Below are 17,698 nucleotides of genomic sequence, written 5' to 3'. Positions count from 1 at the left end.
TGGAGTGTTAGTCAGAGGCTGGCTTTCTGACACCACTTTGTTTCTGTTTTTGAGAGATTCTGTTTCCCATTTTAAGCTGAATTTGTCAGGAGTAAAAACTCACCAGTGAACTTGTGTAGCGGGCCCATGTGCTGCTTGTGAGCTTATCTCCTCCAGGAGTCACCCCAGAGTTGTTTCAGCTCATCTTACGTGTCTCAGATTCTGCCTCGGGAAATCTAAGTCCACCGTGGCTGCTCAGGCCGCTGAATGGCCAGTCCTTACGTGCGACCCCCAGATGAGCAAGTATTTTAATTAATGAGTGGGTTTCCCTGTGGGACCACTGCACAGTATGAGGACTGCTGCTGCTGCTAAGTCACCTCAGTTGTGTCCGACTCTGTGCGACCCCTTAGACGGCAGCCCACCAGGCTCCCCTGTCCCTGGGATTCTCCAGGCAAGAACACTGGAGTAGGTTGCCGTGTCCTTCTCCAATGCATGAAAGTGAAAAGTGAAAAGTGAAAGTGAAGCCACTCAGTTGCGTCCGACTCGTAGTGACCCCGTGGACTGCAGCCTACCAGGCTCCTCCGTCCAGGGGATTTTTCAGGCAAGAGTACTGCAGTGGGGTGCCATTGCCTCCTCCGGTATGAGGACTAGACCTCCAGTATTCCCATAAATTTCTCAGTCACCTGAGAAAACCTAAACTGGCTGGGAGGAATCTTGTCCCTTTTCTTCGGAGCAAAGCTCTCATAGATTCTCCTCATTTTTAACCCTGGCAAATCTATAATGGCAGTCAAATTGAGGAAAAGTGTCAGATCAGCCTCTTAACCACTCAGTCAAGACCATTCATTTCCCTACAATGGAGTGACCTTGGCATATTTCAGCCAAGCCCCTGGTATCCCTCATTTTTTTTCCTAATCCGGCCCCCCAACCCAATAGCTTTCCACTGGGTGGGTGATTCCCCAGGCATCTGTCAGCCAGCCCTCCACCCAATATCTTTTGACTGGGTGAGAATTTCTCGGTATCTTTCAACCGAGTCCCACTCAGTGTTTAGACCCATGAGTGGGTATGCCTCGGATGTTTCACCTGCCCTCTCTCCCCCCAGTATCTTTCATACTGGGAGGGGGAGATAACCTGCTCCACCACCAAATAAAACTCAGAATCTCAACCAATACGGGAGATTTAAGAGCCAGGAGACTTACCCAAATTCGTCTGCGCTCGCAGAAGAGGTGTTTGGGCACAAGGGGCCGCTGCTGGTACCAAAGCTGCGGTTCCTTTTGGAGTCCAGTGAAGGAAGGAAGTCCACTTTGGGTCACTTCCTCGGTCGTCATAACTGTCGACTAAAAAAAGATGCACAATTTGAGAGTTGCGAGTTAAGTTTTATTTGAGGCAAAATGAGGACTGCAGCCTGGGAGGCAGCATCTCAGATAGCTCTGAGAGACTCCTCCAAAGCGGCAGTGGGGGAAGGCCACTATATTAGGTTTTGGTGAAGGGGGAGTTCCATACCATTAGGCACTCATTTTATAAAAGGTTTTTTGTTAGTCATGAGGATCTGATGTCACCATGAAGGGATTTATTGCTTTTCTTTGTTCAGTTCAATTGCTCAGTCCTGTCTGACTCTTTGAGACCCCATGGACTGCAGCACTCCAGGCTTCCCTGTCCATCACCAACTCACGGAGCTTGCTCAAACTCATCTCCATTGAGTCAGGGATGCCATCCAACCATCTCATCTTCTGTCATCCCCTTCTCCTCCTGCCTTCAATCTTTCCCAGCATAAGAGTCTTTTTCAATGAGTCAGTTCTTCGCCTCAGATATAAGGAGATGCAAGGATTGAGATCATAAAATCTATTCCTAGAAACATCCGACTATCTAAAGACCTGTCCCACCAGATTCCCTGGAGCATAGAGGGCCTCATTCCACCCTGAACTCCCTCAGGGGTTATTGAAGGTCAACAGCTATAGCAGCACAGAGTCAATCTCCTTAGAGGCAGATGGCAAATGCCTTTGTTGTTCAGTTCAGTTCAATTCAGTTGCTCAGTCATGTCTGACTCTTTGCAATGCCATGGACTGCAGCATGCCAGGCCTCCCTGTCCATCACCAACTCCTGGAGCTTACTCAAACTCATGTCTATCATGTTGGTGATACCATCCAACCATGTCATCCTCTGTCAGCCCCTTCTCCTTCCACCTTCAATCTTTCCCAGCATCACGGTCTTTTCCAATGAGTCAGTTCTTCGCATCAGGTGGCCAAACTATTGGAGTTTCAGCTTCAGCATCAGCTCAGTTACTATCATTTAAAGCTTATGAAAGTTGTTAAGGCTTCGATATGGCCAATTACATTCTCCAACCCCAATGAAGGAGCACACACACACACACACACACACACACACACACACACACACACACACACACAAAGCTGCTAAATGGTCATACCAGTAGAATACAGATCTTTGACCCATTGGGATCATACCAGTGGTAGATTGGTTAGGGTTACCTCTAACTTTTTTAATGTGTGTGACCTTAAATTTATGGGAATCCCAGGTTATACCTTTGTATCCATCCCTGTAAATGTCAAGGCCATAAATTAGTGCCACAAATCCACTGAGTTCCATACCAATCACTCTCTCTAAGTGTAATAATAGGCATAGTTCATAAAGCACCCAGCCTTGTCTCATAATTACTAGGTTGATAATTTTTAGTATGATTTAACTATTTCCAACACAGAGGAGTTTTTAAACTTAAATGGTCATAGCCTGGTGTTAACTATGTATATCCTCCCCATAATTGTGGGAGTTTCCTTTTAATAGATGAGAGGCTAATTTTTTATAGAGACTTGGCCTGTCATTCCAATTGAGTTTGAATGACCCTGAGAAAACTTTAATCTATGGCCAGCATCAGAGCAGGTATTATTAATTGGCCAGATGAGAGGATCCCATTTAGTAATATCATGAATAAATAGAATAGAACTGAACACTCATCTAAATAAATTTTCTAGGGGCTATCCAATCAGAGCCCTAGCAATCCAATCCACCAAGTTAACCCAGAAGTAGTAGACACAGGTGATTGGCCACAACCCAACAATTGGATTGAGTTTTAAAGCAGCATAGAATCATATCCCTGATAGAAAACATTTGATTGCTAGGCATAGGTCCAAGGATTCAGGAAAACATGATAAATGATCATACAAGTCAGATCAGCACCTTGGGCATGCTGTCCACTTCTGATGTTGTCTTCTTCTTGCCCTGGTGGAGTGCAGTTTCCTCTGTCTGATCGTTGTTTTAAGGTGCGTTTGAGGTCAGCAGGCCCCTCTATAGACCAGTCCTGCTTAGGGGCCTTTGGAAGTGGGAGTTAACCCACTTTGCTGTGCAGTCATTGGCAGTGCTCTTGGTAAGTGCCAATTTGTAGTTGACAGCTCTTTGGACATTCTAATAGAGCAGGAAAAAATAAAAGAGTTAGTAGAATAAGAGGATAATCATAAAATACATTGTATTTTTTATACCATGCATGGATTTCATAGGATTTTTTAAAAGATTTTTTGATCTTTAGTAATGATATGACAAATTAATTTTAAGTGAAAGTGTTTTCTTTGCATATAAAATGCATGTTATCTGAGCAGTGGCAGTGTATCTGGGCGTGTCATCACTTTAGCCTGATAAACCTTTCATGATTCTATTATTTTATGAAAGTATATTGCTTTTCATTTTCCACGATGAAAATATAATAATGTAACTTTTTATGAAATGTATTTTCAGGAAATGTGAAGTAGAGGAGAATTTGTTTTCATTTATTTTTATAATACAGAATTTCAGAGGCAGAATAATTTCCTTTTTGGCATCCAGTGGGTTAATCCTTGATGAAACTAAACCCTGTTTTTATATTAAAATAAAATTGCTTTGAAAAATATGCTGTAATTGAAATCCTATCTAAGGGTAAAATTATGTTATTGATTATGATCAAAATATCCCAGACAGTGATGAATTCATCAATTCCTGTTTCAGTGGTGTTATAAATCTTTTAGTAGGAGCTGGAGAATGTGAACAAGGTGAATATTTTCAAATTACAGTGGCACATGGCTTATTATGTGTAACTTTCTTAATCTGTATACTGTGCAGGAATGGAAATGGCTTCTAAGAAGCAATGTAGTAACGTAGCTTACAATGTTATCTATGTCACAAATCAAACTGGAATGAAACTTGTTCCAATATAAACTTTAAAAATGTGAATCAGGAAGTTGACTGAACAGTGTATTTATGTTAAAGGAAGAAAGGCATAAAGTATATACTTTTTAAGTGTATTAAGAAGGAATATTAGTTACAATTGCAGAATAGCTGTCCCTTGAATTCACATAACTAAGGAAGATATTTTAACCCTTTAACTTCCTACTGTATTATAAAGATGTAAGGGATTATAAATGATTAACCCATAAAAAGTTATACTGTTTTTAAAGTCACTAACCATGTATGTAACTTAAAGAATTTTCAAGGTTCTTACAACTTGGTTCTTTGCATCTATATACGTAGGTATATGTTTACATATCTTTTTATCTACCTGCTTACCTATCTCCATAGAATATACTATTCATTGCATTTTTCATCAAAAAAGTGATAAGACCTGTGTTTGTTTTAAATGTTTAAAAAACTTTTAAGTGCAATTACCTATTTAAATTTTTTTCTTAAGCTTCTTGAAGTACAATTTGTCCTGAGTTATACTTGCAATCCAGGTGGTTTATGTGATTTTGGTATCTTAAATACCTGATTGTCAGTCAGTTTACTGAGAATGAAATGTGTAGAGATTTACATTCAAATCATAAGGTTGTCTTGTATAAGGTTTACATGGCAATGAGTGCTGAATGTTCAGTTTGTTTTAATATAAGTCAATATTACATTACTTTATCGAGCCCATCTTTGCATGAAATGTTCTCTTGGTATCTCTAATTTTCTTGAAGAGATCTCTAGTCTTTTCCATCCTGTTGTTTTCCTCTATTTCTTTGCAGTGATTGCTGAGGAAGGCTATCTTATCTCTCCTTGCTATTCTTTGGAACTCTGCATTCAAATGGGAATATCTTTCCTTTTCTCCTTTGCTTTTTGCTTCTCTTCTTTTCATAGCTATTTGTAAGGCCTCATCAGACAGCCCTTTAGCTTTTTTGCATTTCTTTTCCATGGGGATGGCCTTGGATCCCTATCTCCTGTACAATGTCACGGAAATGGTATGGACTTAACAGAAGCAGAAGATATTAAGAAGAGGTGGCAAGAATACACAGAAGAACTGTACAAAATAGGTCTTCATGACCCAGATAATCACGATGGTGTGATCACTCACCTAGAGCCAGACATCCTGGAATGTGAAGTCAAGTGGGCCTTAGAAAGCATCACTACCAACAAAGCTAGTGGAGGTGATGGAATTCCAGTGGAGCAATTTCAAATCATAAAAGATGATGCTGTGAAAGTGCTGCACTCAATATGTCAGCAGATTTGGAAAACTCAGCAGTGGCCACAGGACTGGAAAAGGTCAGTTTTCATTCCAATCCCAAAGAAAGGCAATGCCAAAGAATGCTCAAACTACTGCACAATTGCACTCATCTCACACACTAGTAAAGTAATGCTCAAAATTCTCCAAGCCAGGCTTCAGCAATACGTGAACTGTGAACTTCCAGATGTTCGAGCTGGTTTTAGAAAAGGCAGAGGAACCAGAGATCAAATTGGCAACATCTGCTGGATCATCAAAAAAGCAAAAGAATTCCAGAAAAACATCTATTTCTGCTTTATTGACTATGCCAAAGCCTTTGACTGTGTGGATCACAATAAACTGTGGAAAATTCTGAAAGAGATGGGAATACCAGACGACCTGACCTGTCTGTTGAGAAACCTGTATGCAGGTCAGGAAGCAACAGTTAGAACTGGACATGGAACGACAGACTGGTTCCAAATAGGAAAAGGAGTATGTCAAGGCTGTGTATTGTCACCCTGCTTATTTAACTTATATGCAGAGTACATCATGAGAAACGCTGGGCTGGAAGAAGCACAAGCTGGAATCAAGATTGCTGGGAAAAATATCAATAACCTCAGATATGCAGATGACACCACCCTTATGGCAGAAAGTGAAGAGGAACTAAAAAGCCCCTTGATGAAAGTGAAAGAGGAGAGTGAAAAAGTTGGCTTAAAGCTCAACATTCAGAAAACTTAAGATCATGGCATCTGGTCCCATCACTTCATGGGAAATAGATGGGAAACAGTGGAAACAATGCCAGAGTTTATTTTTTTGGGCTCCAAATTCACTGCAGATGGTGACTGCAGCCATGAAATTAAAAGACGCTTACTCCTTGGAAGGAAAGTTGTGACCAACCTAGATAACATATTTAAAAGCAGAGACATTACTTTGCCAACAAAGGTCCATCTAATCAAGGCTATGGTTTTTCCAATAGTCATGTATGGGTGTGAGAGTTGGACTGTGATGAAAGCTGAGCACCAAAGAATTGATGCTTTTGAACTGCAGTGTTGGAGAAGACTTTTGAGAGTCCCTTGGACTGCAGGGAGATCCAACCAGTCCATCCTTAAGGAGATCAGTCCTGGGTATTCATTGGAAGGACTGATGTTGAAGCTGAAACTCCAATACTTTGGCCACCTCATGCGAAGTGTTGACTTATTGGAAAAGACCCTGATGCTGGGAAGGATTGGGAGTGGGAGGAGAAGGGAATGACAGAGGATGAGATGGTTGGATGGCATCACTGACTCGATGGACATGAGTTTGAGTGGACTCTGGGAGTTGGTGATGGATAAGGAGGCCTGGCATGCTGTGGTTCATGGGGTCGCAACAAGTTGGACACGACTGAGTGACTGAACTGAACTGAACTGATTATATTACTATCATTGGCTACAATACGGGAGACCTGGGTTCAATACCTGGGTTGGGATTGAATACTGGCAACCTACCAGTATTCTTGCCTGGAGAATCCCCATGGATGGCGGAACCTGGCGGGCTGCAGTCCCTGGGGTTGCAAAGAGTTGGATACGACTGAGTGACTAAGCAGAGCAGAGCACAGCACAACACAGGCTCTTCCCAAGAATTTTCTTAAGAATGTCTTCGTATAAAGAGCTATTCTTGACTGAAGAAAGTTGAATAGATACAGTCCCTGTCCACTAAAAAATCATTAAGATCAATCTAGTATGTTGAAAGTAGTGTATAGTAATAAGTAACTATGGAACCAATGTGCAAAGTAGTAATTTTAAGTGCACCTGGTTAAATTTCAGCAGGATTTAAGAGTGATGTACCATGCAAGTGTTTGATTTTATCACAAGAGTTGGCAATATGCTGCATTCTTTATGTAAATAACTTCAAAAATCTCAGAATTATTCTCACAGTATTTTATGTTAGTATTCTTTTTTTTCTGAATTCTAAAATTTTACTAAGTACATCATCTCTTTCCAATCATTATGTGAGACAGAAACACATATCTTTTCAGATTTGAAGTGGCAGAAACTGAAATGTTCAGATGATAGTGTTACCTAGTAATTTTGCATTTGCATTGGGCCCAGAACTCTCTTGACCACATCCCCACAGGTGATTGAACTGTGACAGGAGAGTAGAGTCATGGTGAGAGTGCTCAGGTCTGCAGACAATATCGAGAGTCCCTCATTCATTTTTGTGGGGGCTTTTTTGCCATAGGTGTTTTGCAGATGTCTTCTTTCAGTCATTTTAATTTACTGAGTTTAATTTGTTTAATTATAGTAGAGAATATGCCAAAATCTAGATTTAAATGCGAATAACATAAATAGCCTGAATATCTTTCATATCTTAACTCTCTAAACACATGAAATTAGTTCTTGGATATGGTTATCACATCACCATCATGGAATTCATTAAGCAGAGTACTGTTACTAATTACAAGTAATAATTTACTGAATATATTTTTTTGGCCAGAGGAACTACCATCTGAAGGCATCTCCAATTTCCCATAATCTCAATACTTTGCTCCATTACTCTGCCTCTATAGCAGCATGTGTGATTGATTCCACTGTAATGGTTGACTTTCCAGATCCCTGTAGAATTTTTGTTTGTTTGTTTTTTGTTTGCTGTATTCATATGGGCTAACAACAGAGCTTCTGATTTCAGGCCAGGAGTTGGACTGTCAGGCATTCACAAATTAACTAGGTCCATTTGACCCTGATGCTGAGAAAGATTGAAGGCAGGAGGAGAAGGGGACAACAGAGGATGAGATGGTTGGATGGCATCACCGACTCAGTGGACATGAGTTTGAGCAAACTCTGGGAGGTGATGAGGGACAAGGAAACCTGGCGTGCTGCATTCCATGGGGTTGCAAACAGTTGGACACAACTAAGCAACTGAACAACAACAATTTGGAATCAGGCCTCTGGAACATGTAGCTGTGCTAATAAGTCGCTTCAGTGGTGTCTGACTCTGTGCGGCCCTATGGACTGTAGACCACCAGGCTCCTCTGTCCATGGAATTTCCCAGGCAGGAATACTGGAGTGGGTTGCTGTGCCCTCTTCCGGGGGATCTTTTTGATCCAGGGATCAAATCCGTATTTCTTATGTCTCCTGCATTGACAGGCGGGTTCTTTACCACTAGCACCACTGGGGAAGCCCCCTAGGATATTTATATCCAGCACTAATTTCTGTTATATGAAGGCCATAGACTTTATATATAATCTAGAAATCAAAACGTAGACCCTTAGGATTTTAGTGAAAAAAATCACATTCAGAAGTTTTAACCTCATATGGTGTTTACCGCTCAATATTGATATTGAGCAAGGACATCACTGTTTTATCTCTCTACCCTGGGAAAACATGTCATGCCTACCCTAGGACAATTTTCAAGCATAACCATATGCATATGCCTCAATATAGACTGGAATAAATACATTCTAATTTCCTGTTGTTATATACTTTATTGTGTTATTGTTTCTCCTTCAAAGAAATATGATGATATATGAGCTACTCTGACAAAAATGTTGCTCCAGCCTTATGTTAATGTGAAATTATGACTAAGAATTAAAGTTTTGGGGAGAAAACTTCAAGTTTATAGTCCTCAAAGCAAGCATAATTCATGTAGACTGCATAAACAGTATATATTAAGGCATACATTTTATTGCATATCTTCTAATAAGAAGATGCTACATATCTGTGTCCAATAGGCTGAGTTACAGTTGCTGTGGGGGCCATAATTTTGAAATCTTCATCTGCATGTTAAATTCTCAAATGTAACATGCCAGTAAAATATAAGATATATTATTTGATCCTAATAGTTTGGTAGGTAAGAAAAATTTTGTGTTTTTTTTTTTTTTTAAGAGAAGAGAAAGTTAGTAAAAATGAAATTAAAAAAAATACCGTATTACAAAATGTAAAAGTATGGGCATTTTTGCATCAATTAAGAAATCAGTAATAAAACTTGCTTTACCGTTTTCTGTACACTAAAGAATGTTATCCTTAGACATCTTATCCAGGTAATGCTGGAATACACCATATCACAAATATCTTTAGAAGCAGTAACATTGCAAGGACTGTGATATCCCACAGCCCACACTCTTCACCTGCTTATCGAAACACCGAAGTCCACGTGGACTCAGTGTTTCATTCTCGATCGCATGGTAAGTTCATGGCCAAGTTGGAACTCTAAATGGTATTTTATGGCTTCCTGCTCAGTGCTTGAGTTGCTTCTACTGCCCTTATTTTAACAGTAGCTGATTATTAATTATCTTTCACGGGGCTTTGACGATAACTGTTACATACAGTAGATACATATTTCATGAAATAGACATTATAAATTTGTGACGCATCCACTTTATTTCTGACTTGAAGTGACTTAAATGTGGAGCATTAATGTAAAAATGCTCAGGAACTCCTGGAGCACTTCAGACAGCTGTATTTAAATTCTCCTTTGAATGTAATCTTTAACATTGACCAAAAATAAATAAGTAAAAACTCTTATATTTCCTAGTACTGTGAAGCATATGGAAATTTCTTTAATTGTATTATTTTGCAAAACTAGAAAACAACCAATTAAGAAACAAAATAGAAATACGCCTTAGCATTCACTTTTCTTATTTGATGAAGAAGTGGTATATACAAGTCAGTTGAAACAACATAGGCAAAGGTTGGTTGTTATTTAAAATGAGAGAAAAGAGGAGACCCTTAAAATCCAGAGTTCTGTGGAGTGGTCCTTGGTGGTGGTTCATCAGGTGAGTTGTCTGGTTCCTGCTTAGGCAGCCTCTGCGCTGTTCCTAGCGATCCTCACCAGTAGACTGGCTCCTTGGGTTGCTGTTCCCTTTTGCTATCCTTCTAGAGAACTGTACCCATGACAGAGAGACTCTGAGAACATCAAAGTGTTGACTTTAAAGTCTTTTAAAGTTAACAAATTTTTCGTAGAAGTAAAGTTGCTGTGTGGAATTTATCATTGTGGAATTTTGTTATATGCAATTGCTTTTTCAGTAGATGAAGCATGTATTCTTTGCCCTGAAAACTTCTAAAAGGACTCTTGGTGTTTAGCTTCTTGTATTTTTCTGAAAATTTAGTATTAATAATTGTTGGAATAATTACATGAGTGGAATAAAAATAGTTGTTGATTAAGAATTAACATAAGTTTTGTTGTTGCTGTTGAATCGCTCAGTCACATTCAATTGTTTGCAACCCCATGGACTGCAGTATGCCAGGCTTCTCTGTCCTTCACTAGCTCCCGGAGTTTGCCCAGATTCATGTCCTTTCAGTCCATGATGCCATCCAACCATCTCATTTACTCAAATTTGGTTTTAAGGAGCTTTGTTAGTATAGATTGGGGATTTTAATGACCCCCGTGTATGATTATTACTGCAGCAGAATTGATTATTTATTTGCAATACTGAACAAATATACCTATCAAATAAACATAATACCATGCACACCAAACAAATCTCTGTTGAATTAGAAACTAAATCTTCTATAGCAGGGGTCCTCAACCTCCAGGATCTGATGCCTGGTGTTCGGAGGTGGAGCTTATGTAATGATACTAGAAATAAAGTTCACAATAAATGCAACACACTTGAACCACACCGAAATCATCCCCACCCCTCCACCACCCTATCTGTGGAAAAGTTGTCCTCTACAAAACCAGTCCCTGGTGCCAAAAAGTTTGGGGACCCCTGTTCTGTAGTACTGGCTGTGTCAAGGATGTGATAATCAACTATGGATGATTGTATCAACTTATTCATTCTTTTGCTCATTCATGCATTCTTGATAATTTTCAAAAAGTATTTGTTAGGCATCTTCCATTGCTAGACACTGTACCAGGTGCTATGGGTATGATATGAACAGGAATGTCAAAAATACAGTACCTGTCTTCAAGGAGCAACAGAATTAAACTCAAGACAAGTGGAGGCAATGTCACAAAGGTGTATAAGGAAGTGTGAGGAAAGGAGTTCTGAGGGAGTGACAGTATAGTTGACCTCAGAACTAACAATAAAAAAAGAGAAGAAGAAGGGAATGTAGATGTGTGCCTCTTGAGAAACCTGTATGCAGGACAAGAAACAACAGTTAGAACCAGCTGGACATGGAACAATGGACTGGTTTCAAACTGGGAAAGGAGTACGTCAAAGCTATACATTGTCACCCTGCTTATTTAACTTAATACATCAATTTAACTTAAATGCATCATGTGAAATGCTGGCCTCCATAAAGCTCAAGCTGGAATCAAGATTACTGGGAGAAATATCAACAACTTAAGATATACAGATAATACCACCCTAATGGCAGAAAGTGAAGAGAAACTAAAGAGCCTCTTGATGAAGGTGAAAGAGGAGAGTGAAAATGCTGGCTTGAAACTCAACATTCGAAAAATGAAGATCATGGCATCCAGTCCCATCACTTCATGGAAAATAGATGGTGTCAAAATGGAAACAGTGACAGACTTTATTTTCTTGGGCTCCAATATCACTGTGGATAGTTACTGCAGCCATAAAATTAAAAGACACTTGCTCCTTGGCAGCATATTAAAAAGCAGACTCATCACTTTGCCAACAAAGGTCCATCTAGTCAAAGATATGGTTTTTTTCCAGTAGTCATGTAAAGATGTGAGAGCTGGATGATAAAGAAGGCTGAGTGCTGAAAAACTGCTGCTTTAGAACTGTGATGCTGGAAAAAGACTCTTGAGAGTCCCTTGGACAGCAAGCAAGGAGATCAAACCAGTCAATCCTAAAGGAAATCAACTCTGAATATTCATTGAAAACACTAATACTGAAGCTTCAATATTTTGGCTACCTGATGGGAAGAGCCAGCTCATTGGAAAAGACCCTGATGCTGAGAAAGATTGAAGGCAGGAGGAGAAGAGGATGACAGAGGGTGAAATGGTTGGATGGCATCACCGACTCAGTAGATATGAGTTTGAGCAATCTCTGGGAGATGGTGAAGGACAGAGAAGCCTGGCATGCTACAGTCCATGGGGTCGCAAAGAGTCGAACAAGACCTAGCAACTACACAACAGCACCAACTATCTGAAGAAGAGTAGAAAGAGCCTGCCCAAAGCTTGTGGTGGGAGAAATACCTAGGGATGCATGTCTGGGGCTGATAAAAGGCAGTGTGGCAGAATGCTAAGGGGAGGAAGAATGTATGACCTGAGGTTGGACCATGTCAGAAGGGGCCAGATAATGGAAGGACTTTGTGCTTAGTTGATCATTCCTGGCTGACTCTTTTCAACTCCATGGACTGCAGCCCGCTAGACTCCTCTGTCCATGGAATCTTCCAGGTAAGAATACTGGAGTGTGTTTCCATTTCCTACTCCAGAGATCTTCCTGACCCAGGAATGGAACGCATATCTCCAACTGCTCCTGCACTGAAGGCAGATTCTTTACCACTGAGCTACCTGAATTGGAGATAAATGCCTATGAAGAGGCATGTAAACTATTGTAGAGCTGGGTGGGGATGGTGGTGGCATTATGTGCTCTTCAGGGCAAATGCCTTGGTTGCAGTGAGAAGTGCAGTGGTTAAAGGGGACAGGTAAGGATGAAAGGAAACTTTTGGGAACTTGTACTGGAGTGCTGTGCTGAAGATGGTGCCAACAGGTCAGATCTGATATTTAGAAGGCAATTCAGTAGTGTTGCAGGGAAGAGCCAAATTCTGACTCATTGATGGATCTGTTTCTTTGACTTTAACCTTTGTTTTTACGTTGCTTTTATTATTATACATAATGACCAGCCTCAGGGAACCCTGCCCCTTTGCCTGAAAAGATTAACACATCTCCTCCCTAATGACCAGCCTCAGGGAACCCTGCCCCTCTGTGTAAAGAGATGAACACATCCCCTGCCTACAGGATTTGACCTCTGGGAAGTTCGCCTGGAGAAGGGAATGGCTTGGAGAGTTCCATGGACAGAGGAGCCTGGCAGGCAACAGTCCATGGGGTCGCTAAGGGTAGGACAGGATTGAGTGACTAACACTTCCCTGAGCTTGGCCATTCTAGGAGATATTTGCAAAATAATGGTCTTTACTTTTTCAGTTTTCCCTCTTCTCTATTCTATAAAAGAACCTGGCATCCAGACCCTGACAAGATGGTTATTTTGAGACATTAGTCTCCCATCTTCTCGGTCAGCCAGCTTTCTGAATAAAGTCATATTTCTTTTCTCGGCACCTCGTCTCTTGGATTTATTGGCCTGTTGTGCGGTGAGCAGACTGAGCTTAGTCTCTGAAACAGTAGAAGTGATGATGAATGTGGAGGGCATGTGAAGGAGAGGTTCATAGATGACACTCACCCTTTTAGCTTAAGTAACGGGGTGTAAAATGAGGTAATGAGTTAATTCACTGGAATCTGAATTTCTGGGGGAAGACCAGGTCACAGTTCCTGAGTGAGGGAGTGAGTGACTGAAGTTGCTCAGTCATGCCTGACTCTTCGCGACCCCATGGACTGTAGCCTACCAGGCTCCTCAGTCCATGGAATTTTCCAGGCAAGATTACTGGAGTAGGTTGCCATTTCCTCCTCCAGGGGATCTTCCCAACCCAAGGATTGAACCCGGGTCTCCCAAATTGCAGGCAGACGCTTTACTGGTTGAGCCACCAGGGAAGCCCTCACAGACCATAAATAGCCAATATTTTCCATCTTGTCTGCCAGCTTCATTTCATTGGTAGTCACTGCCTAGGGTCTTAGACTGATAAATATCTTAAAGTTCACAGGATATTTTATGATCAACTGATTTGAAAAAATACTGAGAATGAATTGTGCTTGTCTATATCCTAATTCAGTTCTTGTTTCCTCTTAAGTTAACTCTGACATTCATAGCTGAAAAATTGCCGATAGGTTAAAGTTGATACAATAGCTATTGCTGGTGAATCCAAACTATGTTCTGGGTATTATTTTAAGGGTACAGTCTACTTTATGTTTTTTAACCTTGAGTGTAGATTAGCATTTAGAATGATATAGGTTGATATTGTACTCTCTCCTGTTCAAGAAGAATTTATATTAATTGAGCCTAACATGCCTTTTAATAGTGGGATTTTTTTTTATCTATAAGGTGAATTCCTGGTATATATGGACCTTGAGTACACTGTGCCATGCCAAAACATTCTAAATTACTATTAGTGAATAATTAAAAGTCAGTTTACATTTCACTCAGTATAGTTATTTATGAGTATATGTGTGTTTGTAATTATCAGTTTGCAGCTCATATTCAGTGTAAATGGATTGTAGCTGAAGCTTTAAGGAGGAAATGCCATATGGGATTACAACTTAATGCTGACCCAAGTCTGCCTGTCATTTTCTTTGTATCTATCTCAAAGCACAAAAGACCTCCCAAGTAATTGAATCTATCCTTTTTGTGATTGAATTCCAAAGGGGCTTGTTATAATTCCTTTATATATATATATATATATACATATTTTTTTTCCTGTTATAACCATAAAATTAAAATAATTTTCTCAATGCTGTAACTTACTAAACTTTTTTAGAAGTATGTGAACATTCATAAAAGCTAAGGTGGTTTTTCCAGTAGTCATGTATGGATGTGAGAGTTGGACTATAAAGAAAGCTGAGCGCCGCAGAATTGATGCTTTTGAACTGTGGTGTTGGAGAAGACTCTTGAGAGTCCTTTGGACTGCAAGGAGATCCAACCAGTCCATCCTAAAGTAGATCAGTCCTGAATATTCATTGGAAGGACTGATGTTGAAGCTGAGACTCCAATACTTTGGCCACCTGATGCAAAGAGCTGACTCATTTGAAAAGACCCTGATGTTGGGAAAGATTGAAGGCAGGAGAAGGGGATGACAGAGGATGAGATGGCTGGATGGCATCACCGACTCAATGGACATGAGTTTGGGTGGACTCCAGGAGTTGGTGATGGACAGGGAGGCCTGGTGTGCTGCGGTTCATGGGGTCACAAAGAGTTGGACATGACTGAGCGACTGAACTGAGCTGATTGAAGGGACGGTGGCTCAGATGATAAGCGTCTGCATGCAATTTGGGAGACTCAGGTTCGATCCCTGGGTTAGGAAGACCCCTGGAAAAGGAAATGGTAACCCTCTCCAGTACTCTTGCCTGAAAAATTCCATGGACAGAGGAACCTGGTGGGCTGCAGTCCACGGGGTCGCCAAGAGCTGGACCCGACTGAGTGACTTCACTTACTTTCTTTCTTTACTTGATAATTCGTATTAATTTATGTATTCTTTCTCTTTGTAAATACTCAAAAATAAGGAAGATATGACTATGTCTACAGCTACTCAGTAAAGTTTCAGGAGGCAAAAAAGTCCCTACTTTTTCCTTTTTAAGTGTTAGAATGCAATGCAGGAGACTCAGGTTCGATCCCTGGGTTGGGAAGATCCTCTGGAGAAAGGAATGGCTACCCACTCCAGTATTCTTGCCTGGAAAATCCCATGGACAGAGGAGTCTTGTGGGCTACAGTCCATGGGGTGGCAAGAGTCTGACACAACTTAGTGACTAAACCACTACCACCATCACCACATTACAACCATTAAGCAACAATCTACTAGGGAAATTTTTAAATATCCATGAATTAATCCAACTTTAATTGTACTTTCTTAGCCAAATGGATGTCAGATAGTATTCATTCAATAAAAATGAGATCAACTATTTAAGGCCTAACAAGTTTGCTTTTAGGTAAGAATGCCAAAATCATTTATACATTATAATAATAAATTCTGTATCTTTTTATTATTTTTGAAACATTTTCTGTGGAATTTTTTAAAAGCATCTTTTAAATTTACTTCAATAAAAGATCAATAGCTTTTAATTAGTTAAATTTATTTTGTAATAATTATACATACAGAATTGGTTAGAAAATCATATTTGGGTTTATTAAAAGACCAGAACATTCTTTTAGTATGGAAAGAATGTGGGTTTCTATTTATTAAGCAAACATTGAAAATTGGTTTTCTCTTTAATGAATCAGATTTGAAAAGAAATTTTGAAGGGTAAATAACAATTAGAATGTTTTGCAGAATGATCTCTTATTGTCCTGATTTGCAGGAAAGGGCCAATTCTAACTCCATGTTGGATCTATTTCTTTGATTTTAACCTTTGCTTGTCTTTGCTTTTGTTATTATAATCATACATAATGACCTGCCTCAGGGAACCCTGCCCCTCTGCCTTTGTTCAGCTCACTGGAAAATAATCTGACCCTACCCACCTGTGAATGGCTACAAGAAAGAAGAGATTAACAGATTCCCTCCCCTCCTGGAGGTTGGCCTTTCCAGGAGAGATTTGCAATTTACTCCCTTAACTCCTCCCCTTCTCTGTTTTATACTAGAACCTGACATCCTGACTTCAAGGAAGTATTTGAGACTTTCCTCTGTCATCCTCTGAGTCTGAATACAGTCTCATTGTTTGCCTGAACAACTGTCTCTCATCCGTCGGCCTATTGTGCGACACCAGAGGGAGCTTGGACTCACTAACAACGATGAAAGGTAAATCAGCCCTACACTGTTGTTGTCATTGTTCAGTCTCTGAGTGGTGTCCGACTCTTTGCGACCCCAGGGACTGCAGCACACCAGGGTTCCCTGTCCTTCACCATCTCTGGGAGTCTGCTTAAACTCATGTCCACTGAGTTAGTGATGCCAGTAAATAGCAGTTAATTGTGTGTGTAGAACAAGGAAGCCCTGGACATTCCTGCCTGTGGGGAAAAGGCACTGGGACTCAGATCTTCCCTCTCCTTAGATCTCCTGCTCCCCTCCACCCCAGCTACTATCTCTGCCGTAATGGAAGGAACTGTACACAGCTTGGCATCATTTAGGACTTTGCATTCTGAAAGGATTGTCACACCCAAGCTGTCATTACAAGTCAGCAACCTCATCCATCCTTTCTCAGAATTAGTATATCATTTTCATAGTAGATCTGCTTGACTCACACCTGTATTGGGAGGACCCCAAGGGAATGGAGTAAGACCATGGGACCCTGCAATAAGCCAGTAGAAAAAAAAACGGGAGAGAAAGGAGGGTTTTTCTTACTTCTGAGGTCATACTCAGAGGTATTTATATTTTTTGCAGATAGCTAGTGGGCGTGATCCAGTATTCAATCTGAGGTTTTAGCCGTGGATAAAGATTTATCAAGGGCTTCCCCACTGGCTCAGGGGTAAAGAACCCACCTGCCAATTTAAGAGATACGGGTTCGACCTCTGGGTCAGGAAGATCCCCTGGAGAAAGGAATGACAACCCACTCCAGTATTCTTGCCTAGGAAATCCCATAGACAGAGGAGCCTGGCAAACTACAGTCCATGGGGTTGCCAAGAGTCAGACAGGACACTCT

General features: G+C 40.5%; 1 protein-coding gene across 6 annotated transcripts in view; it reads left to right on the top strand.

The window, feature by feature from the left end:
• The window catches only part of PRKN (parkin RBR E3 ubiquitin protein ligase), a 1,216,903-nt gene that overhangs the window by 61,862 nt on the left and 1,137,343 nt on the right, over window positions 1-17,698 (top strand). For all 6 annotated transcript variants that reach the window (XM_081524442.1, XM_081524441.1, XM_081524444.1 and 3 more), the window contains exon 2: window positions 16,704-16,860. In XM_081524442.1, the coding sequence (XP_081380568.1) occupies window positions 16,854-16,860 (7 nt within the window). In that variant the 5' untranslated portion in view covers window positions 16,704-16,853. The remainder of the gene's footprint in view (window positions 1-16,703; window positions 16,861-17,698) is intronic.

The sequence above is a fragment of the Giraffa tippelskirchi genome, chromosome 9 (genome assembly GCF_054371585.1).
Source record: "Giraffa tippelskirchi isolate mGirTip1 chromosome 9, T2T-mGirTip1v1.2.pri, whole genome shotgun sequence".
Lineage (NCBI taxonomy): Eukaryota > Metazoa > Chordata > Mammalia > Artiodactyla > Giraffidae > Giraffa > Giraffa tippelskirchi.
Note: the sequence above shows the minus strand (reverse complement) of the source record. Positions and strands in the feature narration are given on the sequence as shown.